Below are 25577 nucleotides of genomic sequence, written 5' to 3' on the forward strand. Positions count from 1 at the left end.
CCTTCCTTCCTTCCTTCCTTCCTTCCTTCCTTCCTTCCTTCCTTCCTCCCCTTCCTTCCTTCCCTCATTCCCTCCTTCCCTCCCTCCTTCCTTTCTCTCTCTCTTTCTCTCTGCCTCCCTCCCTCCCTCTGTTTCTTTCTTTTTTGAGGCAGCATCTTTCTATGTCACCCAGGCTGGATTGCAGTGGTGCAATCACGCTTACTGCAGACTTCACTTCGCAGGCTCAAGCAATCCTCCCACCTCAGCCTCCCCAAGTGCTGAGATTACAGGCACGAGCCACCACACCCAGTCCCAGATTCTGTTTTTTATACATTTTGCCCTTCTTAAAGGGCCTCCTTTACCTCCGGTTGCTAGCCTCATGTTCTCTGTCCACAGACAAACCTGTCCCTAGAAAACAATCTTAGGAGAATCATTCAAACCATAGTTCACATGAGTGATGTGTCTTTTCCTTTTTCCATTGGCATTTGCACTAGGCAACGGTCAGCCTTTTAAACAAGAGGAATCACTTCTAAATTTCCTATTTTATCATCTTAGAATTGGAAATGTGGAGTGACTTTCAGCTCTGACATCCTGTGGTTCTAAATGTGTAGCATCATGTTTGGCCATATTTTACTAGGTATTATGGGGCTGTAGAGGGAGCAGGGAAAAGCAGGAGGGAAAAACTTTGTGGAAGAGCCTTCTATCAGTTAGGGTGATTTTTCTTACAAATAACAACAACAACAACATAAAACCTAACAGTAGTTTAGCCAAGAATGTTACTTAATTACTCACATAACAGAAAGTCTAGAGGTGGGCATTTTTGGGTGAGGGTCAGCAGCTCAGCACTGCCTGGTCACCTAGTCTGTCTCTCTGACCGGCTTGTCTTCCCCATCATAATTCCTGAAGGTCTGCTGTAGCAGCAAGTATCACATTCTCACATAACAGTGTTCAGGGAAAGGAAGGAAAGTCAAAGGGCTGGACTCACAGGCCTTTCCTGCTTTGTTTGGGAGGATTCTTTCCCAGAGTCCTCGGCAAACGCCGCTTACATCGCATTGTCCAGAACTTGGTCATTCTGCCATCTCTAGCAGTAAGGACTTGATGGACGCCAATCACGATTTATCCTCTAGGGTTGGGCACATTGACACTTGAGAAAAATGGAGGTTTTCCTGCAAGGGAAAGCCAGTAGCATCTGCCACAACCTTGAAACCATATCACAAAGGAGCTTCTCTGAATAGGTCTATGACCAGGCTTAAAAATGGATGAGGTCAACCCAGGTATGGTAGCTCATGCCTGTAATCCCAGCACTTTGGGGGGCTGGGGTGGGCGATCACTTGAGCTGAGAAGTTCAACACCAGCCTGGGCAACATAGTGAGACCCCATCTCTTAAAAAAAAAAGTAGCCAGGCAAGGTGGTGTGTACCTGTAGTCTCAGCTACTCAGTAGGCTGATGTAGAAGAATCACTTGAGCCTGGGAGGCTGAGGTTTCAGTGAGCCTTATCATGCCACTACACTCCAGCCTGGGCAACAGAGGGAGACCTTGTCTCAAAAGAAAATATAAAGAAAGAAAATGTCTGAGGTCAAATACCTGTACTCTTTAAGATCCCCTCTACCTTCCAGATCCTGCCTTGCAACTCTTTGGGTTAAGAAGGGAAGAGGGTGTATGAAGAGAATAGATGATGATGTTCTGAGTGGAAAAGGGAAACAGGATGGTGTAGCACTATGTCCAACTTTCCTATTCTCATAATTTCTCTCATATTTTTAGACTTTAAGTGTATTCTGCTGAACATCTTCACTTATATCTACAAATTGATAGAAAAACTAATAGAATGTTTTGATTAGGCTATTCTCAAACTGAAATGGTCCACAGACGGTTGTATTCAGTTTTATTTATTAATTCAAAAATCTCCACTTATCAAATACTAGCATGCTAAGAAAACAGATAATTTGATCTGGGGCCTCTTTCATTGTATGTGGGCTAGTGTGTGTGTGTGTATGTGTCTGTGTCTGTGTGTGTTGAGATGGAGTTTTGCTGTTGTTGCCTAGGCTGGAGTACAATGGTGCAATCTTGTCTCACTGGAACCTCCACTTCCTGGGTTCAAGTAATTCTCCTGCCTCAGCCTCCCGAGTAGCTGGGATTACGGGCGCCCGCCACCATGCCCAGCTAATTTTTTGTATTTTTAATAGAGACCAGGTTTCACCATGTCGGCCATGCTGGTCTTCAACTCCTGACCTCAGGTGATCCACCCACCTTGGCCTCCTAAAGTGCTGGGATTATGGGCGTCAGCCACTGCTCAGGGCAGGGGTCTAATGTCTCAAATATTATGCAAATATTCTGTTTGTAATTTTAATTTTTTAAATAGTTTTTTGTTTTTTTTTAAATTTTCTTTCTTCTTATTTTTAGAGACAGGGTCTCTCTCTGTTCAGGCTGTAATGCAGTGGTGCGATAACAGCTCACTATGGCCTTGAACTCCTGGCTCAAGCAATTTTCCTGCCTCAGCACCCTGAGTAGCTAGGACCACAGGTGCATTCTACCATGCCTAATTTTTTAAAAAGCTTTGATAGGGTTTTGCTAAATTGCCTCACCTGGTATTGGTAATTTTAAAATTGCTGTTTTCCCAGGATAGCCTTAGAGTAAGATCAAAATTCTCAGACTTCATAAGGGCTAAGCAAAATATTTCTATGAGGGCTAATGCAGGAAAAAAATAAGAATGTTTAAATGACACATTTTTAAAATCAAAAGGAAAATCGTTTTACTGATTCCAAAGTAGAAAAGTCTCCATTTTTAGGATATATAGACCTGTTACATTCAATAGAGGAAAGACAGTTTTAAAATTTTCATTTCTTTTTTAGCTATTAAAATGTTGATATCTTGGCACTTTTGAAAAGAAACAACTTAGATGCAAACTAATCTTTTGTCTTTTATAGTTGAGTAGACTTTTACAGTACATGAAATTTGTTCATATAGATTACCTCATGTTATCTTTCAATTAATGTGTCAAAAATTACTGTTATTCTGATTTACAGATGAAGATACAGGTTCAAAGGAATAAAATTACTTACCTAAGATGATGGAATGTGAGCTATGAAGTTAGGGCTAAAATTAGATTGGTATGTGTGCTGTAACACTTACTAGTGCCTATTCTGTGTCAGGCACCATTATGACACTGAAAATAATAAACTAATAAATATTAGACCTAACAGTTATTGAAGACTAGGTGTCAGGCACTGTCTTAAATGCTTACATGCATTTCATTTAATCCCCTCAACAAACCTATGAAATAGGAACTATTAAAATTCTCATTTTACAGATGTAGATAGTAAAGTCTAGAGAGTTACATAAGGTCACACTTCTAGATATGGGGAATTACTGGCTCTTAATCATTTAGCAAGCGCACGTCTCTCTCATTTAAGCATTTAACTGAAGCCATACCTGGGTTGTAGTTATCTCCTCTCTGCTTGAGCTGCTCATGAGTTTCATCTGTGCAAGGTAAAGCCACATTGGGAAGTGCTGGCTACAATAATCCATGGTTGTCTCTTCCAGTGTTCTGCATTTTTTCATGACTTTCAAGTTGCCGTGATGGTATCCAAAGGAAGGATGAACAATCGAAATGCTCACCTGCCAGAAGAGCAAGGTTGCTGCTAGTCTCAGCCACCACTGAAATCAGAAACACCAGTGCTGACTAAATTCTGACCATCTCTTGCTTTTGCTTTTTTGTGTATGTTGGTTTCATTTTTTTCTCATTACAGATGGCTTTTTTTCAAATGGTAGGAATCTCAGTCACCAATAGCTCATGTATTCATCTTTATCTTTTTGGCTTCCACCAATTGGAAAGGGTCTGACTTTCTTGGTCTAGTTGGAAATAATTATACAAAAGGGCTCTGACTGGCCTGGCTTATATAAGAAGCCACCCTGTGCCAATCAAATGTAGTTAAGGAGATACATCATGTAAGACCGTGTAAGAGATGACAGGTATAGTTGGGCAATTTGTGCAATTTTCAAAGATGCCCAGGAGGAGGGCATGTAAAGATTGAAACCAAGCCTGTTGTCTGCTCACCACACCATGCAGCATGGAGTAGGGACCTTCCCAGAGGAAGGGATTCCCTTTGTCTCTCTCTGACACTGGGTTTTCCAAACTGGGCACTCATGGAGCTAAGCCCTTTTTTCACATTTATTAGGCTGGTGGTAGCCATGTGTAAAATATGACAGCTTCTGAGGAAATCATATATTTGTAGAGTGAGGAAGAAAAGAGAAGTATTCATTTCGGAAAAAGGAGAAATACCAGAACACTGAGAGAAAACTTAAGCTATTGACTGTGCTTTAAGTTGCCTAGTAGTACTGATGCTCCCTCTTTAGAAAGCTATAAAATATTTTGAACAGTTTTACAATCAAGTCACGAAAAAAATGATAAATAGAGGCTCTACAGTATGAGTAACAACCACTGCCATAGCAAGATCTAAGCAGCACCTTGGAGAGCAGCTTGCTACTTTTCCCTGGCAGGCACCATCGCTGCAGATGACTCAGCTCTCTTGCACTGAAGTTCAAAAACAATTTCACAGTTTTTATGCAAAAATATTCTGAAATTTAATAGAGATGCCTGTTAGTTTCCACTAGCAAAGAGCTACTGAAAACATCTCAGGTTATATTAAAATGATACATTTAGCACCAGGCTTGTGGAGCTGTAAAGACATTTAAAAAAGAAAAGTGATTTCTCAAAGGCCAAAGTAAGTTTTCTCTGGAATACAGTTATGTTACCTCTACCCAGCAGGCCTGACATATCCTCCAGAGCTGTGGTTGTGTGGAGCTGGTAAGACTCAACATGTCTAAAGATGGGCGGTAAGAGGCAGACTCCAGGGCTTGACCTGCTGGCCCCATTTCAATGCAGTCTATCCAGCACACATGCCAAGATGTAAAGTCCCCAGTGTAGCTATTCTGGGACACACATAAAAATCTTAAGACTGTGAACTTTGCAAACTTCATCAGGCAGAATGCAGTGAGGGGGAAATCTGATATTTCAAAGGCTGGAACAACAAACTCACTGTTTCATGTTGCTGCGGCATCTTCCCAAGCTTAAGAAGTTTTTTAATTTTAGACTCTCCATGAGCAGGTTCCATTTTCCTTCCCTCCTCATTGATCCTTGTTCCTTTCCTGCAGTCGCCTTTCTTTGATGGCCCCAATTGATGTGTATGACTTAACCTCTTTCTACTTTTCTGCTTCCTCTTTCCTGGAGGTTTCTCTTTTTTCAATGAAATAGGTCCTAAAGAAATGAGCAACAGTGGGGACTCAGAGAAGCATAAAAATGGTAACAAAGCCATTCAGGGTGAGGATGGGCAATGCTCAGTCAGTCTTCTCCCTCTCTCCTTCATTTCTCTTCTTTATTTTCTTCTTATATGTCACTCATCAGCCATTATTCATTTCTTCTTTTGTCTCTCCTCATCTTTCCTACCTATAACTAAGCTCTCCTTACAGAATTTATCTTGTCAGGAATGCTGATGGCGTGCTCACTTCATTTTAAATCTGGTAATAGTATATTGAATTAAAACAACATACTTTCAACAAGGGACTCAAGGGAAATGTGTTATGTGTGCAGAAATCAACAGACTAACTCTGCCTTGCCCTTCCCCATGTGTGAAACTTGTTTTGGGTTAAGTAGAAGTCGCATGTATCACTCCTGGGTGGAAGTTTTTTGTTTTTTGGTTTTTTTTTTGAGATGGAGTTTCGCTCTTGTTACCCAGGCTGGAGTGCAATGGCGCGATCTCGGCTCACCGCAACCTCCGCCTCCTGGGTTCAGGCAATTCTCCTGCCTCAACCTCCTGAGTAGCTGGGATTACAGGCATGTGCCACCATGCCCAGATACTGTTTTGTATTTTTAGTAGAGATGGGGTTTCACCATGTTGACCAGGATGGTCTCGATCTCTTGACCTCGTGATCCACCCAATTCGGCCTCCCAAAGTGCTAGGATTACAGGCTTGTGCCACCACGCCTGGCATCCTGGGTGAAAGTTTTAAGGGCCAGTGCTTTGCCGTGTTCTTTTTCTCTCTGCCACAGTAACTGGGCAGACAGTAACACAGACAAGCTTTTCTGTGTTCTCTTTCTGCCACAGTAACTGGGCACATTTCAGATGGTGTCCCCCTCAGCCTGAATCCAAGAAAGAGGATGACTGAGCAGAGACCACAGCTGACCTGCAGTGGTCAGGTAGAATAAACTAGAAATAAACTCTTCTTGTTTTATACCACATAGATTCTCAGGCTGTTTGTTACTGCAACATAATGTAACATCCTCACTGTTACAGTGCAGGAGCTGATAATAACAAGGCTGACAGAGTGATATTCTTTCTATTGAGTAACCTTTGTGGAAAATTGCACCATGAAATTGCAGCTTGAAAATCACTGAAATCAGAAAGGTAGGTCAGTAACAGAGTATTTCTGGTCCTTAGCATCTTAATTTTACTTATGTTTCAGACAGAAAAGAAGGATACCAAATCAACTATAGTGCTGCCCTGTAATCTCTTCTTCCTACTCCCTGTTCTCTGACGTTCAGCTGGGCCTGCTGGTTCTTTACTGGTAACCTCCGGGGATAGGGACACTGCTGCCTCATTTATTGGTGTGTTAGAAGCAAGGGCAAGTCTTTCCCTGATTTCCAGCAGCACAGCAGAAACCAAGTTGTACTTCAAAATAGACTTTATTGAAGAGTTGAGGAAAATGGAAGAGAAATGCAACACTGAGTAAACTTTACAGTTATTAGTCAGGCACGAGCCTATCTTCTGGTTCTCTCCCTCTCTCCTGCCCAGATGGAGACTTTCTGCTTATGTACTCTCCATCCCTTACATTCATCCCAATGTTAGAAATGGCTCAGGAATCTCCCTGCCTTAGACCTCTGGCCCCAAAGAGAAGGAAAATGTTCTCTCTCCCAAGTTGCTTACAAAATCCTTATTTGTTACTCTAGGCCTGATCATTTCCCAAGATGACTGATTCTGGGATCACCATTTCCTTTAGAAGAAACTGTGAACTTTGGGTACAAAGTTCATGTACCATGATCTGACCTCATCTTCACGTACCATGATCTAACCTCATCTTCACGTACCATGATCTAACCCTATGGTTCCAATAAGACAATCACCTAACTGTACCAGAAAGGAGAAAATAGGTTCTGCTCTGGCAACAAACACTATAACAGGTCAAAAGCAATCAACACAAACATTCATTTCTCATTTATATGAAGCCTGATCTACATTGAGTAGTCCTCCCACATTACATACACACACCATGTGTAGTCTCTGGGAGCTATGGCAGGAAAAGGAGAACCAGAGGGTTGAGGAGAGTACAGTGGCCTACATCACTTCCACCCAGATAGCCAGAACTCAGCCTCAGGGGCCCAGTCAACCCCAAGGGAGTCTGGGAAGCCAACACTCTCTATGAGTCCAACAGGAAGAAATGCATTAGTAAACGCATAGCAGCATCTTTGCCACAGTACCTTTCCCAAGGTTTTAGGTAATCAATCAACAATTACACCCAAGCGAGGGATATTAATAGTCCAGCCCAGATGGAGTTGTACCAAGCTCAGCCTCAACACTTCTGATTCTTCTTCTTAAGGTCTTTTAAACAATTCTAGAATGTTATCTCATCCAGGATCACCTTTTAACTTTAATACTACAGAAATGTAGGTCAAAACAGAGGCTCTTGACATAAAGAGTAGTTCAGTAGAGCACATTAAGTGGTATCAGGAAATGAGTGAAATGTAAAATACATTGGATGAAAAACATGTCTCTACAGGTACCCAAGAGAGAAAAAACAGTAGAGAATTTAAAACACTTATTCTCAAAATTGTAAGAAAAAGTTACTATATCCCATCAAAAACTAGGTAATATACGAAGTCACTGGCCTAAAACTCCTAGAACATAATTTGCAGGGACATGAAAGAATGAATGTAACTAACGGAATAACGCTGCTAGTGAATTAGGAACTACAGAAACTATGGTAGAAATGATCTATTTTCTCAAGGGCAGAAATTTTAAAAATAATGTCTCAAGGATGGCTCATCATTCAGAAAGGTCTTTTATGTAGTATGTGTACTGTATTCAGGAAAATTTTTCATGGTGTTTCTATAATATTTATTTTTTAGAATGACTTGAAATTTATTAATTCCAGACCTTTCCTTCTTCTTTGGCAAAATCCTGTTTCTTTGTTAGTTTTTCTGTGAAGTTTCCTTTCATTCTGCGTAGGGTGAATACTTCGATTCTAGGTAATTCTATTGCATTTTTCTCTGCACCTGTTTAACAAGATTTTTTACCTTAATAAATTGTGACTTGTCTTTATGACTTTATAAACTAGTGATACCTTCCTAAGGATGGAAGGTAGGTATTTTCATGCATCTATCCCAGTGACTAGAATAGTACTTGGCACATAGGAGCCATGCAATCTATGTCAACTGCATGGACGAATAGCATTTAAAGGTACCGTTATTTCCCTATCATACTTGGTCATATGTGTGTGTTTCATGTGTTGTGGGGGTATGAATTATAATTATATATGTGTAGCATCACATACGAACGGAAGTATCTGAAATTATATTCAGCCTATCAAAATAGTTCACTGATTAAAATATAGAAAAGGTTTGAGAACTATTTATGTAGACAATTCCACCACAGGAAGAAAGTCTGAGGTTCTTATTTGCCAAATAAAACTTGTCATACTCCACAGTGGTAACCCTATATTTACCTCTGTGCCATTTCCTTTATAGTTAAAATCAGAAAATTAAAAAATGTTTTCTTTTTTTCTTTAAAGGCACATGACACACTATTGTAATCTCAGGTAAGTATTTTAGAATATTTTTAGTGTGAAATAAAGAAAATTATCAAAAATTTTTTCTCAGTATAAACTTTTAAGCCCACATGATAAATCAGCATTTAAAACAAATTTTTTTCATGTAAGTTATGATTTTCTGATTTACCATCTATTTTCTGAGAAGTAAGCATGGTAAGCCTTGTTGAAAAACAAAATGAGAGAGTGGTAGATGGCCGGGTGCGGTGGCTCACGCCTGTAATCTCAGCACTTTCGGAGGCCGAGGCGGGCAGATCATGAGGTCAAGAGATCAAGACCATCCCAGCCAACATGGTGAAACTCTGTCTCTACTGAAAATACAAAAAAATTAGCTAGGCGTGATGGCGTGCGCCTGTAGTCCCAGCTACTCGGGAGGCTGAGGCAGGAGAATTGCTTGAACCAGGGAGGCGGAAGTTGCAGTGCGCCGAGGTTGCGCCACTGCACTCGCCTAGTGCCTGGTGACAGAGTAAGACTCTGTCTCAAAAAAAAAAAAAAAAAAAAAAAAGAGGGAGTGGTAGATTTTAATTGAATTTTCCTAAAACTGCACTGCTACATTTTCCCATTTATTATAGGCAATGGCATTTTGTCATTTTTCAACCCCCCTGCAATTTTTTTTTCTTCCTGTAAGTCAAAAAAGTCTTCTTCAGGGCATTTAGGATAAGTTGTAATAACACATTTGATAGCTCTAAATAATTCTCTTCTATCATTGTACACAGTGAATATTATTAATGGGAAACTCTTTGCATGGTCCCTGAAAATAGCCAATAACTCAACTTGTCAGTATTTTGGTAACTACAGGCTTCAATTCAGCATGAAGAAATATATGATTCCATTTAGCAGTTTCAAAACTAATGAATACAGATGGTGAACTCTCTCCTTTCAGGCAAAGAGACGCAAATTATTATACCTAGACACTTATTTCTAATAACATCATTTCAATTTACCTCTTAGTTACCTGATATTAGAAGTATTTATCTAGGTGTTGGATCAGAATTTAATCACCATTTCAGAGTTCAGACCCAGTCTGAAGCACCAGCTGAAACTCTTATCAGCAACTGAGTGACAATGTTTCTTATCCCTTCCCTATACTATCTTATCTCCTTTCCTTTCTACCTTTCAAGTTTATTTCTAAGCATCCCAGAAATAACTTTTTGAATGAGGATTAATCATGAAAACAGGGTAGTTGTTACCTGGACATGGCTTTTGTCTTGATCCTCCTTCCATCTTTACTCACTTCCAGACACAGATTATGCCTCCTTTTTAAAAATACACTTCCTTCTTCCTTGCCCAAACACCCTCAGTCTGGTTGAATGAAAAGGAACAGATGTCCTCAGATAGCCTAGCATCAAGCTGCAACTGAAATGGGTGAACTGCCAATACCAGGATGCTCATCTCACTAGTAAGGCCATTCCTCAGACTACATAGCCTTTCGGATCCCATTGTTTTGCCACTGGTGGGAGCTACCTGTTCCTTTCGACTTCACCCAGCTGCAAAGGCATGGGAGTTCCTCTCCTATAGTACAACTCATCTTTCTCCAAAGTGTGTTAAGAGTTAAAGGGCATGTAAATTTTAATGCTTTCTTAAATAATAATAATAAAAATAAATAAAATGAAATTACATACAGCTTATCAGCTGCAAAGTTCAGGAAAAGTGGAGCACATGAACTAGACATTCAAACAGCTACTAAAAATATTAAAAAAAAAAAAAAAAAAGAAAAAAAAGATTCCCCAACCTATTTTAGCTAGCACAAAATGTCATGCTGTTTATGGTGTTAGTCCCACACCTGTCTCAACACTTAGGTTTGTCTTCTCCGTGTTCCCATGCACTTCATGCTTCCCTTCTGTGTCAATCTGCATTGTACTCATCCACTACTCCTGGAGTGGGGTATTAGGCTATAGGCTCCCTGAGGGCAAGTACTGCATCATATACTTCACTATGTCAAGAGGGCCTAGCATGGTGGTAGAACATGCTCAATAAACACTGTTGAATGAATGTTTGAATGGTCAAAATGCACAGACAGCAAGATGAAAGAAATGTTAGCTTGGATACTTCTTTTGCACTCAGAGATTTCTCGCATCTACTTTTTAATGGGATTTTGTTTTGCTTTTCAAATCAACTCTGATGTAAAGAGCAGAACTATTTTTGAAGATGGTATGTTGTAGCTAGCTCCAGTGATGTCCTGGCAAATGTTTATTGATATAGCTGATTTCATGCCATCAGCATGTTGTCACCGAGCACAGCATTGAAGAGATATTCAGTAGCACATCATTCAAGAGTGTTTTCATCACATAGGTACAATATGAGAAAATTAGCTCAAGAATATAGATTATAGTAAAATGTAGCAAAAATAAGAAGTGAAGGAATATGAATGTTTACTACTTTTGTTTTTAATATAATTTAATTGTAAGTTTAATATATTTTTAATAGATGTATGTAACAATTAGCTTGTAAAATTCCTAATAATTTAATTATTTCTCTTATGGTACTGTAGGAGTTGACTCCAGCACACCACTGAATAAATATTCTTATAAGTACCCTTCGTTACCCAAATCTTCCCCCTCTAGCCTAGACCCCATGCAGGACCACTTTAACCACTTCTTTGCTAGCATTCTCCACCAGGAATATGTGCTGTTTAATTAAAACAACTAGCTGTTTTGGTTAATAGCAGAGAAATACAAAAGTTCGTAAGAAAGGTGAGTGAGATCAGAAAGAAGGTTGAGACATTCTTTAACTCTCTACAATCTTATTACGTAGCTTGAGCTGCAGGTGAATAGCCTGAATAGCCTGCTTCAACTTAGTATTTTGTATTGGGTAGCATCGGCCATTTCTATCCTTCACTACCTCCACAGTCCAGCTTGATTTCAGTCGCACATTTTCTGTCTAACTGTATTTTCTGTCATGTGTGCCTCCCTCTCAACCTTCTCAATTGCAGAAACCTCTGAAATTACACTTCATTCCAAAACTGTCTCTTGACTTTGGATGAAAGGTGATGATTTCACCAATACTGCTCTACCATACCACACCAAATTTGCTCTTGTTTTTTTTAAACCACACCAAAATACTTCTATGGTGCCTTGATTTTGTAGCTGTATTATAAATGTATTGAATATTTTCATCACCCTTTTCTACATATGCTTCAGACTGTCTACTCTTCATGGGAAGTATATTTTCATAGATTTAAGAGTGGTAATTTTCTTTCTTTTTTTTAACTTTTAAGTTCAGGGGTATATGTGCAGGTTTGTTACATAGGTAAACTTGTCTCATGAAGGTTTATTGCACAGATTATTTTGTCACCCAGGTAATAAACCTGATCCTCTTCCTCCTCCACCCTCTACCCTCTTGTAGACCCCAGTGTGTGTTGTTCCCCTCTGTGTATCATGTGTTCTCATCATTTAGCTCCCACTTATAAGTGAGAACATGAGGTATTTGGTTTTCTGTTCCTGCATTAATTTGCTAAGTATAATGGCCTCCAGTTCCATCCATGTCCCTGCAAAGGACATGATCTCATTCTTTTTATGGCCGCATACTATTCCATGTTATATATGTACCACACTTTCTTTAGCCAGTCTATCAATGATGGGCATTTAGGCTGATTCCATGTCTTTGCTATTGCAAATAGTGCTTCAGTGTATATATACATGCATGTGTCTTTATAGTAAAACAATTTGTATGCCTTTGGGTATATATCCAGTAATGGGATTGCTAGGTTGAATAGTATTTCTCTCTTATGTCTTTGAGGAATTGCCACACTGTCTTACACAATGGTTGAACTAATTTACACTCCAACCAACATTGTATAAGCATTCCCTTTTCTCCACAACCTTGCCAGCATATGTTATTTTTTTTAACCTTTTTATAGTCATCCTTACAGGTATGAGATGGCATCTCATTGTAGTTTTGATTTGCATTTCTCTAATGATCAGTGATACTGAGATTTTTTTCATATGATTTTTGGATGCATGTATGTCTTCTTTTGAGAACTGGATGTTCATGTTCTTTGCCCACTTTATAATGGTTTTTTTCTTGTAAATTTATTTAAGTTCCTTATAAATGCTGGCTAAGAATGGTAATTTTCATGATGAGTTAATTGATAGATGTAGATTCATGTATATGAGCAGCAACACATGAAATGGTGACTCTATCTTAGAGTATGAGTCCTCTTTAAAAAGCAAGTAATGATAATGATGATAATGCTTTCAAACTTCTGGCACTGTTCCTGTGTCTTAGCGCATTATTCATGCATGATAACCTATACAGAAATTGTGCCAAGACACACTTTCAAAAATCCACCATCATCATGTCTTTCCTTATATATATCTTCTAAGTTATGAATACATAGCACATAAACAAATTCCAGCTATTTTGTGCTTTAAGAGTAATGAAGCCGTTTTTCAGTTGCTTCGTCCTTAAAAACAGAAACAACCATTAGATTTTATTTCTAAATGTTTAATTCATTGCTACACTCATCATAATCCGGGCTACAGATGGCAGACATACTTTCAAAAATTCTATTTCTAAGTAAACAGCATTTCCTTGAACAGCTCTGAAGAGAGAACATACATTATTTACATTCCTGTCAGTTCTCTGCATTTTGCCCAAGTTTGCAAGCATACTTTGGATGAGCCTGGTATCACTATAAAGCAAGTGTGTGCCCTCAAATTTGGTTAAAGAGAAAAACCAAACTAGAATAGAGGAAAATCCCTTTCCAAGAGATTCTTCTGGTTTGATTGCTTTATTTTTAAATTTACATATAGCTTACTCAGTCTTTTTTAAGGCAGACTTATCATTTCCATTCCTATTTTCTCTGTTCATAAATACCTGGCCAAATGTAGTTCACTTAATTAACAGCTCTCTAAATAGACTGAGTTTTCTGCCTTAAGGGATGAAACACTGGAAGGCAGAAACTTCTGTATTGTCTGGCAAAGATCCAGAAGTACCTAATCACATGCTTGAACTGAAGAAATATAACAGACCCAAATGCAGATGACAGGAGCAGAGATGGAGGCCACGGGGCATAGGAGAGAATGGGGATGGAGAGGTGGTGAGCTTTTTTCTGTTCTCCACATCTGAAAGGCTGGTTTTAGGCATAATATTTATTAATTTTAGCAATATGTATGCATCAAATGAGCTCAAAAATCAGACCAAGCAGATAATAGTAAAACCATCTTACTGAAATTTCTGGAAACAACAGTTTCAGCCATTTGACATGTAAGTGTATATCCTTTGGTCATGGAAATATGAAACATATAAGCAAAATTTTAAAGAAAAATAAAATAGATAAAAATGAAGATAATGGAAATTATCAAATTAATGAATTTACTAGACACAGTAATTTATACCTCTCTACAGCATGAATATTAGCTGTATTTCTGAGGTTTGCTACTAGCAACACTGATTTCTGGGCTGCAAGATAACTGGGGCAAAGGTCATTCTGGGATCCTATTGAATTGGCTGCCTATATGCTTTTAAAAAGCAATTATGTATTTCATACATATAAGATTAAAGTGGGACAGCAATATTTGGAACTTGAAACATTTGTGACAATTAATTACAGACTTTGATCGCATTTTATGTCCTTCTTTATATATACGTATGTGTATATATATATAATTTTTATTTTAATATATATAGTTTGTATTTTTGTTTTGATGTGGGGTCTCACTCTGCCTCCCAGGCTGGAGTGCAGTGGCACTATCATGGCTCACTGCAGCCTCAACTTCCTGGGCTCAAGTGATCCCAGGAGGATCCCAGGAGCCTCCCAAGTAACTGGGACTATGGGTGTGAGCCATCACAACTGTCTAATTTTTTTGTTTTTTATTTTGTAGAGACAGGGTCTCACTATGTTGCTCAGGTTGTCTTGAACCCTTGGGTTCAAGCAATCCTCCCACCTTGGCCTCTTAAAGTGTTGGGATCAATTTTTGTTGCTCATGCACCAGGAGATTCCCAGCAGAGGAGCCCCAGGGGTCTCCAGCGCGACTCTTGTGGCCGGCGAGGCGGTTTTGCTGCTGCCTTGGTGCGGTGGTTCTTGGTGCAGAGTCAGAAAAGCACCATCAGTCTTAACGCTGCTGTTTTGGCCAGTGCAGTGGGTTGCTCAGATTTTAGCTCCAGGAATCAATAAGTTGGACGTCCATTCAGAAACCCAACTATAAAGACCACGGATGGATAAATCTATAACGAAGGGAAGAAACCAGCCTAAAAAGGCTGAGAATACCCAAAATCAGAACGCCTCTCCCTCTACAGGTGATCGCAGTTCCTCATCAGCAACGGAACAAGGCCTAATGGAGAAAGACTGTTCCATTAACTGAAGCAGGCTTTAACAAGTGGATGATAAGAAACTTCTGGGAATTAAAAGAACTTGTTCTAACCCAATGCAAAGAAACTAAGAACTTTGAAAAAAGGTTTGACGAAATGTTAACAATAACACACAATTTAGAGAGGAATACAAGTGAATTAATGGAGCTGAAAAACACGAGAACTTAGCAAACTATGCACAAGCTTTAACAGCCGAATTGATCAAGCAGAAGAAAAGATATCAGAGGTTGAAGACCAACTTAATGAAATAAAACGAGAAGACAAGATTAGAGAAAAAAGAATAAAAAGGAATGAGCAGAGTCTCCAAGAAATATGGGACTATGTGAAAAGACATAATCTACGTTTGATAGGTGTACCTGAATGTGACGAAGAGAATCAATCCAAGCTGGAAAATACGCTTCAGGATATTATTCAGGAAAACTTTCCCAACCTAGCAAGGCAGGACAATATTCAACTCCACGTAATACAGAGAACACCACGAAGATATTCCTCAAGACCAATCCCAAGGCACATAATCGCCAGATTCACCAGGGTTGAAATGAAAGAGAAAATACTGAGGGCAGCCAGAGAGAAAGGTCAGGTTACCCATAAAGGGAAGCCTATCAGACTCACAGCAGATCTCTCAGCAGAAACCCTATAAGCCAGAAGAGAGTGGGGGCCAATATTCAACATCCTTAAAGAAAAGAACTTTCAACCCAGAATTTTACATCCAGCCAAACTAAGCTTCATAAGCTGAAGAAAAATAAAATCTTTTGTGAACAAGCAAGCACTCAGACATTTCATCACCACCAGGCCTGCTTTACAAGAGCTTCTGAAAGAACCACTACAAATAGAAAGGAACAACCAGTATCAGCCTTTCTAAAAAATACCAAAAAATAAAGAACATCAACATAATTAAGAACTTGCATCAACTTGCATCAACTAATGGGCAAAACAGCCAGCTAACATTAAATGGCAATATCAAACTCACATACATTATTATTAATTCTAAATTTAAATCGACTAAATCCCCCAATCCAAAGACACAGACAGGCAAAAAAAGCCAAGACCCATTGGTATGCTACATCCAGACCCATCTCACATGCAAGGATACACAAAGACTCAAAACAAAGGGATGGAGAAAAATTTACCAACCAAATGGAGAGAGTTATTTATTTTACCAACCAAAAATAAATAAATGAATAGAAAGCAGGAGTTGCAATTTTTGCTGATAAAATAGACTTTAAAGCAACAAAGATCAAAAGAAGCAAAGAACGATATTACATAATGATAAAAGGATCAATGTAACAAGAAGAGCTAAAGATCCTAAATATATACGCACCCAAAACAGGAATACCCAGCTATATAAGACTTATAAAGAAACTTAGACTTCCACACAATAATAGTGGGAGACTTCAACATCAATATTAGACAGATCAATGTGACAGAAAGTTAACATCAATATCCAGAACTTGAACTCAGATCCAGAACAAGTAGACTTAATTAACATTTATAGAACTCTCCCCTTTAAATACACAAAATATACACTCTTATCAGTACCACATCACACCTATTTACAGGTTTAAATGAAATATTAGTTGGCTGCTTGTTAGTTATTTTCTTCCCTCATTTTTTTTCATGTAAAAAAAAATTAAAGTGTTGGATTATAGGCATGAACCACCATACCCTGCTCTCTCTCTCTCTCTCTCTATATATATATATATATACCCCTAGGCTGATCTGATACTTGACCAACAAGGATCAACTAGAGGAAAAAAATATATATGTTTTTAAAGATAGATTGCACCATCTGAATTTTACCTGCAATAAGTGTTAAATTTGTTACATTATTAACTTTTCTCAAAAAACGCAACCCAGTTACAGAGCTCAAGCCCTGCTTCTGACTTAGGGAATACTACTAACCTGATTTCATCTATGCAATAACAATTAAACACCTGCCCTGGGACAAAGCATAACGCTAGGTAATGTGTTACCAGCTAAAACAAAAGATGTGTAAAGATACAAATTATACTTTGCAATTTTTCGAAGATCTGATTGTGGCTGAGCAGCCTTGGCCCGAGAGCAGGGACTGGAAACTAGAACCACCGGTTCTTTTGTTTTGCCTGCCAGTTGCTCTCTCTTTGAATTAATTAAATATTTTATTTTATTTTATTTTATTTATTTATTTATTTGAGACATGGTCTTGCTCTGTTGCTCTGTTCCCAAGTCTGGAGTGAAGTGGCATGATCTTAGTTGACTGCAACCCCCACCTCCCAGGTTCAAGTGATTATCCTGTCTCAGTTTCCTGAGTAGCTGGGATTACAGGTGCCTGCCACCAGGCCGGGCTAATTTTTTGTATTTTTAGTAGAGATGGGGTTTCACCATGTTGGCCAGGTTGGTCTTGAACTTCTGGCCTCAAGTGATCTGCCTGCCTTGGCCTTCCAAAGTGCTGAGATTACAGGTGTGAGCCACCACCTCCACCTGATTTAATTACATATCCTTTAATTAGAAGATTACGTACCAAAAAATCCATATTTCTATATTCTCTTGAAAAATCAGACAATTTGTGCCAGTATTTCTGCAGGGCCACAGCCCTCTATCTCTCAATAGTGACCTCTATATGGGGCTTGAGTTCTCCAATTCAAAAGAGTTTCCAGTTTCCTCAGTCTCACAATGAATGCCTGGTGTGATTACAACCAAGGACTTCACCCATTTAATCTACTTGCCTGGCCAAAGAGGCATTTGGGATGCCTGTCTTAGAATTCCATATAGGCATTGTTTTAGATCCTCTACTAAAATATGTGTGACCTAGAGCAAATCATATATCCTTTCTGTGCCTCTGTTTACCCTCAACCTCTACAATGTGGATAATAGTATACTTCATAGTATTGATGTCAAAATTAAACAACTCTGGCAAATTACCTGCTACATAATAAGTGCTATAAATGTGTGAGCTATTGTAATTAATTATTAAATACCTATATCATATTCATACAATTTCATAATTAAGAATTGATACAATTATTAAATTATTAATTCTCTGATATTTATTCTATATCATCAGTAGCAATATATCAAGAATAATCCATAAACTGTAATTAACTGTGACATTTATTGCTGGTGATTTGTAGAAGCAGATTTACTGTGAAACTCGTTAAACTTCAGAGCTCTTTATTTTCATGGACCATTTCCAAGGACCTGAGAAGGAACCCAGAAATGTGTTCACATAATTATATATTTTTGTAAAATATACCAAAGCAGGATATTTTCACTAGTTGAGACAAGTGTCTCTTTCCACTCCAATTTTTTCTTTGTCATATTTGCTCTTGGGTGTCAGCAGCTTTAGCATGGGTTTGGGGTGATACCAACAAAGAGAGTTGACCTGGGGAAGCATTTATTTTTGGTTTTATAGGGCATATAAATCTCATGATCATTTCTGGCATTGTTATTTATTGTTAGTTGTCCAGGTATAGGAATGACTTTCAAGAATACCACTATTGTTCATGGTGCAGACGCATCCAATATAAAACATGAAGTATATATGGCCAGAGATTATGTTGCAATGTGAACATGCACTATTTACCCAGCCCTGGAAATATGCGGGTTGTTTAGGAAAACAAAGCTTGAGACATGTAGACCTGAAGCTCGTCTACTGAAATTTCTTCCAATTACCAGATATGCAAAAATTGGAGGATTCGGTTTTCCACAATGCTTAATCAAAATGGACATTCTAACAGGGATAAACTAAATAATTCAGAATATATCATTTTAAATAAGCTATACATTTTTTTTCCTTTTTTGATGGGAGTCTTGCAAGAGAAGATTCGTAAGAATGCTTGTGTTTATAGAGCAAAACTATAGCAGCACCACACACATCTGGAATGTCTGTGGGTGAAGTTTTATGCATTCCAATATATGAGATCATATACTAGCCTGAATGCATCTCATCCCAACAGTTTTTTCACGTGAAAAAGCATACAATATTAACACCGATATAGCAAAATTAACTGTTACGGCAAAACTGCACACAAATTGCCGAAAAGGTAGTAACATGGCCTGAATAAAAGAATATTCCCATGATAAAAATTCCTAGTTATCCATGAACAAGTCAATGGATGTACTATAGGAGAAATTTGATTACTAGTTTATGTAACCCTACATAAGATAAGAGCATTTTTAAAAATGTATTTGAATTGTGGTTTTGTGCACTTTATATTCAGATTAATTTTGTATGTCTTCCCAAAATTATTGGAATTATCAAAATCTAAATAAAATGGAGAGAAGTATCCTACTAAAAGCAAAAACCTATTCTGAAGAAAGAAGACTTGCAACAGCTTCAAAATCTCAAACATCTGTTGCTGTATCACAAGGAAACCGAAATCTTTCACGGGCAAAATCATGAGATAAAGAAAAAGGATAAAAATAGTCAAAACAAAAAAAAAAAGGTAATAAAATTTACAACTGAAAAGGTAAATGTTTTTATAAGAATTAGAACACTTTCAAAAGGAAAACAAAAAGATTGAAGGAAAAGGAAAGCAAAAGAAAAATTTTAAGTTCAATAGAACACTCCAGATGGTCAGCAGCAGCTCCATTTTGATGAATAGTTGATTTTGTTAAGTACCATGTTTTCTTTCATTATGTTCAGTTACAGAAGGCAATAATTTTATTTAACATTGTTGAATGATAGCTTTTTAAAAAACTGTGATCCCAATAGTATTAGAGAATTAAACTGAATGCAAAATAAACAAAAAGATGAATTGCAAGCAGATATGAAACAATTGTAAATGGTTAGATTATGTTGAGCTCTCAACAAGTCTAGACCAACACTAAAGGTTGCATTAATTGTAAATTACCTTCAGTGAGACAGACACATCTTACATAAGATGAATGTTAGTGCTAAAAACACTGTATTTAGGAATTCCTTAGTCGCAAAGACTACAAAGAATACAAGGAAGCCGGGCTTTCTTGTATTACAGTCATCCCTCGATATCCATGGGGTGTACTCCAGGACTCCCTATGAGTACCAAAATCTGTGGATGTTCAAGTCCCCATATCAAATGACATAGTATTTGTATATAGCCTATGTACATCTTCCCATACACTTTAAATCATCCCTAGATTACTTAAAATATCTAATGCAGTGTAAATACTGTGTAAATAGTTGTTATACTGTGTTTAGCAAATAATGACAAGAAAAAAATGTTTATACATGTTCAATGTATCTTTTTTATTTTTAAAATATGTTTGATCTGTAGTTGGTTGAATCCACCAATACAGAACTGATAGATAAGAAGGACCAATTGTTTATGTAAGACAAACACACTGGATCAGTGTCTTAAAAAATAAAGACAATTCAGTATTATCTCTGGAGTACTAAAAGATATTTATAGTTGTTAAATTTTAAGTGAAAAAGTTTTTCCCTTCAGAGTCATGATGAACAGTGAGACTTTTTTAAATGGTAGAAATGTTAGAGGAATCATCTAATTATGGAAGCTATTCCATTGTTTACAAAGACTTGGAAAAATGTGAAAGTGAAAAAATAAATGTGACTTATTTCCAAAAACACTGTATAAAAAATAATTAAAATGAGTATGTGCAAAACGAAGTGGTAAACAAAACACCATATACTATTCCACTAATATGAATTCTACACTGGATGTGACAAACTGAACACTTGCTAATGGGTACAAAATTGTTACCAAAAAAATTATGAGTCATTTAAAATTATTTTCCAAATAAGAATAATAATAATTTGTGAATTTCTTCAACCCATGAAATATGTTCTGGGCAATTGTAACCTGCCATGGGAAAACATTTGCCGCTGGTTGTGTGATAACATACTAGTTATGAGAGATGAGGACTATGTGAACTGTTTAAAAACATAAATATATTAACACGTGTTGCTTCTTTCCTTCATTTCATCAGATTAAAAATTGCTTCTCAGGATGGGAAGTAACTAATTACTTTGTTATTCTGCAACAGGTTCACAGCAAAATTGAACTGAAGATACACATGTCCACATACCACCTCCCCATGCATAGCCTCCCGTTATCAACATCCCCCACCAGAGTGGCATATTTGTTACAACTGATGAATCTATATTAAGACATCATTATCACCCAGAGTCCATAGTTTTTAAACAGGCTTCATTCTTAGTGCTGTACAATCTATCGGTTTGGATAAACTTATACAGGTACCCATCATTATATTATCATATGGAATAGTTTCATTGCCCTAAGAATCCTCTGTGCTCTGCCTATTCATCTCCTCCTCCCTCAAGCTTTTGCAATCACTAACTGATAGTTTTACTGTCTCCAAAGTTTTCATTTTCCATAGTGTCGTATAATTGGAATTATGTAGTATGTAACCTTTTGGGATTGTCTTCTTTAACTTAGTAATATGCATTTAAGATTACTTCATGTATTTTCATATCTGGCAATGTGGTTTGCTGCCGCCATCCCCCCATCACGTATATTTGGCATTTCTCCCCATGTTATCCCTCTTGAACCTCCACACCACCCCACTGTCCCTCCCCTGGCCCCACTAACAGACTCCAGTGTGTGATGCTTCCCTCCCTGTGTCCATGTATTCTCATTGTTCAACATCCACCTATGAGTGAGAACATGCAGTGTTTGATTTTCTGTTCTTATGTCAGTTTGCTGAGAATGATGGTTTCCAGATTCATCCATGTCCCTACAAAAGACACAAACTCATCCTTTTTTATGGCTGCATAGTATTCCCTGGTGTATATGTGCCACTTACTGGGTCAAATGGAATTTCTATTTCTAGTTCCTTGAGGAATTGCCACACTGTCTTCCACAATGGTTGAACTAATTTACACTCCCACCAACAGTGTAAAAGTGTTCCTATTTCTCCACATCCTCTCCAGCATCTGTTGTCTCCAGATTTTTTAATGATTGCCATTCTAACTGGTGTGAGGTGGCACCTCAATGTGGTTTTGATTTGCATTTCTCTAATAACCAGTGATAATGAGCAGTTTTTCATATGTTTGTTGGCCTCATATATGTCTTGTTTTGGAAAGTGTCTGTTCATATCCTTTGCCCACTTTTGAATGGGTTTGTTCCTGTTTTTTTCTTGGAAATTTGTTTTAGTTCTTTGCAGATTCTGAATATAAGCCCTTTGTCTGATGGGTAGATTGCAAAACTTTTTTCTCATTATGTTGGTTGTCAGCTTACTCTAATGATTGTTTCTTTGGCTGTACAGAAGTTCTGGAGTTTAATTAGGTCTCATTTGTCTATTTTGGCTTTTGTTGCCAATGCTTTTGGTGTTTTAGTCATGAAGCCCTTGCCTATGCCTATGTTCTGAATGGTTTTGCCTAGGTTTCTTCTAGGGTTTTTATGGTATTAGGTCTCGTGTTTAAGTCTTTAATCCATCTGGAGTTAATTTTAGTGTAAGGTGTCAGGAAAGGGTCCAGTTTCTGCTTTCTGCACATGGCTAGCCAGTTTTTCCAACATCATTTATTAAACAGGGAATCCTTTCCCCATTGCTTGTTTTTGTCAGGTTTGTCACAGATCAGATGGTTGTAGACGTGTGGTATTGCCTCTGAGGCTTCTGTTCTGTTCCATTGGTCCATATCTCTGTTTTGGTACCAGTACCATGCTGTTTTGATTACTGTAGCCTTGTAGTATAGTTTGAAGTCAGGTTGCATGATGCCTCTGGCTTCCTTCTTTTTTGCTTAGGATTGTCTTGGCTTCTTTCCTTCATTTGAGTCATTTAAAATTTAGCGGGCTTTCTTTTGGTTCCATATGATTATAGGCATGCACCACCATGCCTGGCTAATTTTTGTATTTTTAGTAGAGATGGGGTTGGCCCGGCTGGTCTTGAATTCCTGATCTCAGGTGATCCACCCGTCTCAGCCTCCCAATGTGCTAGGATTAAAGGCGTGAGCCACTGCTCCTAGTCAGGCTTATCAATTCTTTCTTTCATAAATTGTGCCTTTGGTGTTGTATCTAAAAAGTCTATTAGGTTGGTGCAAAAATAATTGTGGTTTTTACCATTAAAAGTAATGGCAAAAACTGCAAGTACTTTTACACCAAACTAGATATTTGTTTTCTATGATATCTTCTAAATATTTTATACTTTGTGTTTTACCTTTAGGTCTATGATCTATTTTGAGTTTGTGTGTGTGTGTATGTGTGTGTGTGTGTGTGTGTGTTTGTGTGTGTGTGAAGGGTATAAGGTCTGTATCTATGTTCAGCTTTTTACACACGGATGTTGGCTCATTCCAGTGCCATTTGTTGAAAAGACTATCTCCATCATGTTGCCTTTGCTTGTTTGTGAAAAATCAGTTTATTATATTATTGTTGGTTTCCTTCTGGGCTTTCTGTTATGTTCCACTGATGCATTTGCCTATTCTTTTTACCAATATTATGCTGGATTACAGGTTTATAGTAAATATTGAGATGGGGTATAATCAGTTCTACTTTGATTTTCTTCAATATTTTGTTGGATATTCTGGATCTTTTGCCTTTCCATATAAACTCTAAAAACAATTTATCTGTATACATAAAATTACTTGCTGGGGTTTTGATTTCGATTATTTGTATGTATAGGTCAGGCTGGAGAGGATAAACATCCTGACAAAATTAAAGCTATCCAGGAATATAAAATATCTCTTCATTTTTTTAGTTCTTCTTTGATTTCTTAACCAGAGCTTTGTAGTTTTTCTTGTATAAATCTTATTAATTTTTATTAGGTTTATCCCTGAATATTTCATTTTTCAGAGTGTTAATATAAGTGATAGTGTGTTTTCAATTTCAAATTCTACCTGTTTGTTGTTGGTACATAGGGAGACAATTGACTTTTGTATAATAATCTTGTATCCTGAAAATTTGCTGTATTTACTTACTAGTTTTTGTTTGTTTGTTTGTTTTTCCGAGACGGAGTTTCACTCACGTTACCCATGCTGGAGTGCAATGGCGCAATCTCGGCTCACCGCAACCTCCGCCTCCTGGGTTCAGGCAATTCTCCTGCCTCAGCCTCCTGAGTAGCTGGGATTACAGGCACGCACCACCATGCCCAGCTAATTTTTTGTATTTTTTAATAGAGACGGGGTTTCACCATGTTGACCAGGATGGTCTCGATGTCTTGACCTCGTGATCCACCCGCCTCAGCCTCCCAAAGTGCTGGGATTACAGGCTTGAGCCACCGCGCCCGGCCACTAGTTTTTTTTATTGATTCTTTCAGATTTTCTACATAGACAATGATGATATCTATGAATTAAGACAGCTTTATATCTTCCTTCCCAGTCTGTATACCTTTATTTCCTTTCCTTTTCTTTTCTTCCCTTTCTTATTTCATTAGCTAGTACATCCATTATATTAAAAAGGATTGGTGAGAAGAGACATGCCTGCCTTCTTACTGATCTTAGCACTAAAACTTCTAGTTTTACACGATTAAATATGTTAGTTTTTTTGTAGATGTTCTTTATCAAGTTGAGAACATTTCTCTCTATTCCTAGTTTGCTAAGATGTAATAACTTTTTAATGTGTCTTAGTTTTTAAATTTAACTCTCACTATATTTTTATTTTATGGCCATTCAGATCCAGATGGCAATATATTAACCTTAACCCCCTCCCAGGTGAGAAACTTGAAGCTATCCTAAGGAAATTAAAAGCCACGAAGCAGTTTAGTTTTCTTCTTAGTAAAATAAAAAGAATAAAAAGCTTTCATATAGTCTTGTAAATAGTAGACTGCATAAAGCATGTGATAATCATGTAAAATGCATTTGTATTCTATAATTGTACTTACTGACTTTATATCTTTTTTTCTGATCATTAATAAATGAAAAAAACTTAGAAAGTAGCAAATAGAAGAAAATTTTTTAAATCATTCAGCATTCAACCACCCAAGAATAACCAAGTTTACCATTTTGATGTATTTCCTTTGATTAAAAAAAAATGCATGCTTGCAAATTTATCACAAGGATATTAAATTCCGCATATAGTAAATTTTGTAACATTCCTTTTTAGCCTCAATTTTTATAGTTAAAATGAAAACAAAACTTTTTCCAAATAGCTTCTAAAACGTTATTTTTAGTGAGGGTTTAATATCTTGTTACATGATTGGTTTAATATCTTGTTACATGATTGTTTTAAATTTTATTTTAAAAATAATTTGAAAAATATTTTAAATTTCTCTATTATTGTATTTTGGTTTTTTCTATTATATAATGTTGTGATAAATATCTTGACACATACACATTAACTTATTTAACCTTATTCACTTATTATCTTAGGATAGACAAGAGATAAAAAATATTTAGGGTTGTTTATACATGTTGTCAAAGTCAATGGATCTTAAAATGATTGAATAATTAAAATTTGATTATCATGAATTTTTTATACCACAAGAAACAGTTCCTAAAGGTAAAGGGCTAAAATTAAAATTCAGTAGAGAGTAAATATACGTAACATGTTAAGCCAAGAAAATGTGACTGAAGATTTCAGAGACCTTTTTGCTTCAGCCAGA

At 37.4% G+C, this 25577-nt stretch overlaps 1 protein-coding gene across 2 annotated transcripts in view; it reads right to left on the reverse strand.

Annotated features, from left to right (window-relative positions):
• The window catches only part of LOC116549681, a 173709-nt gene that overhangs the window by 94776 nt on the left and 53356 nt on the right, over window positions 1-25577 (reverse strand). The window contains exons 1-2 of one of the 2 annotated variants that reach the window (XM_032275443.1): window positions 5016-5656; window positions 3409-3594 (exon numbers count right to left, since the gene is read on the reverse strand). The exons of the other annotated variant lie outside the window; for it this stretch is intronic. Coding sequence (XP_032131334.1) covers window positions 3409-3594; window positions 5016-5291 — 462 coding nt within the window. The 5' untranslated portion in view covers window positions 5292-5656. Of the gene's footprint in view, window positions 1-3408; window positions 3595-5015; window positions 5657-25577 lie in introns of those variants that run through there. 2 annotated transcript variants of the gene reach the window in all.

The sequence above is a fragment of the Sapajus apella genome, unplaced genomic scaffold (genome assembly GCF_009761245.1).
Source record: "Sapajus apella isolate SASKATOON/1434 unplaced genomic scaffold, GSC_monkey_1.0 scaffold6, whole genome shotgun sequence".
Lineage (NCBI taxonomy): Eukaryota > Metazoa > Chordata > Mammalia > Primates > Cebidae > Sapajus > Sapajus apella.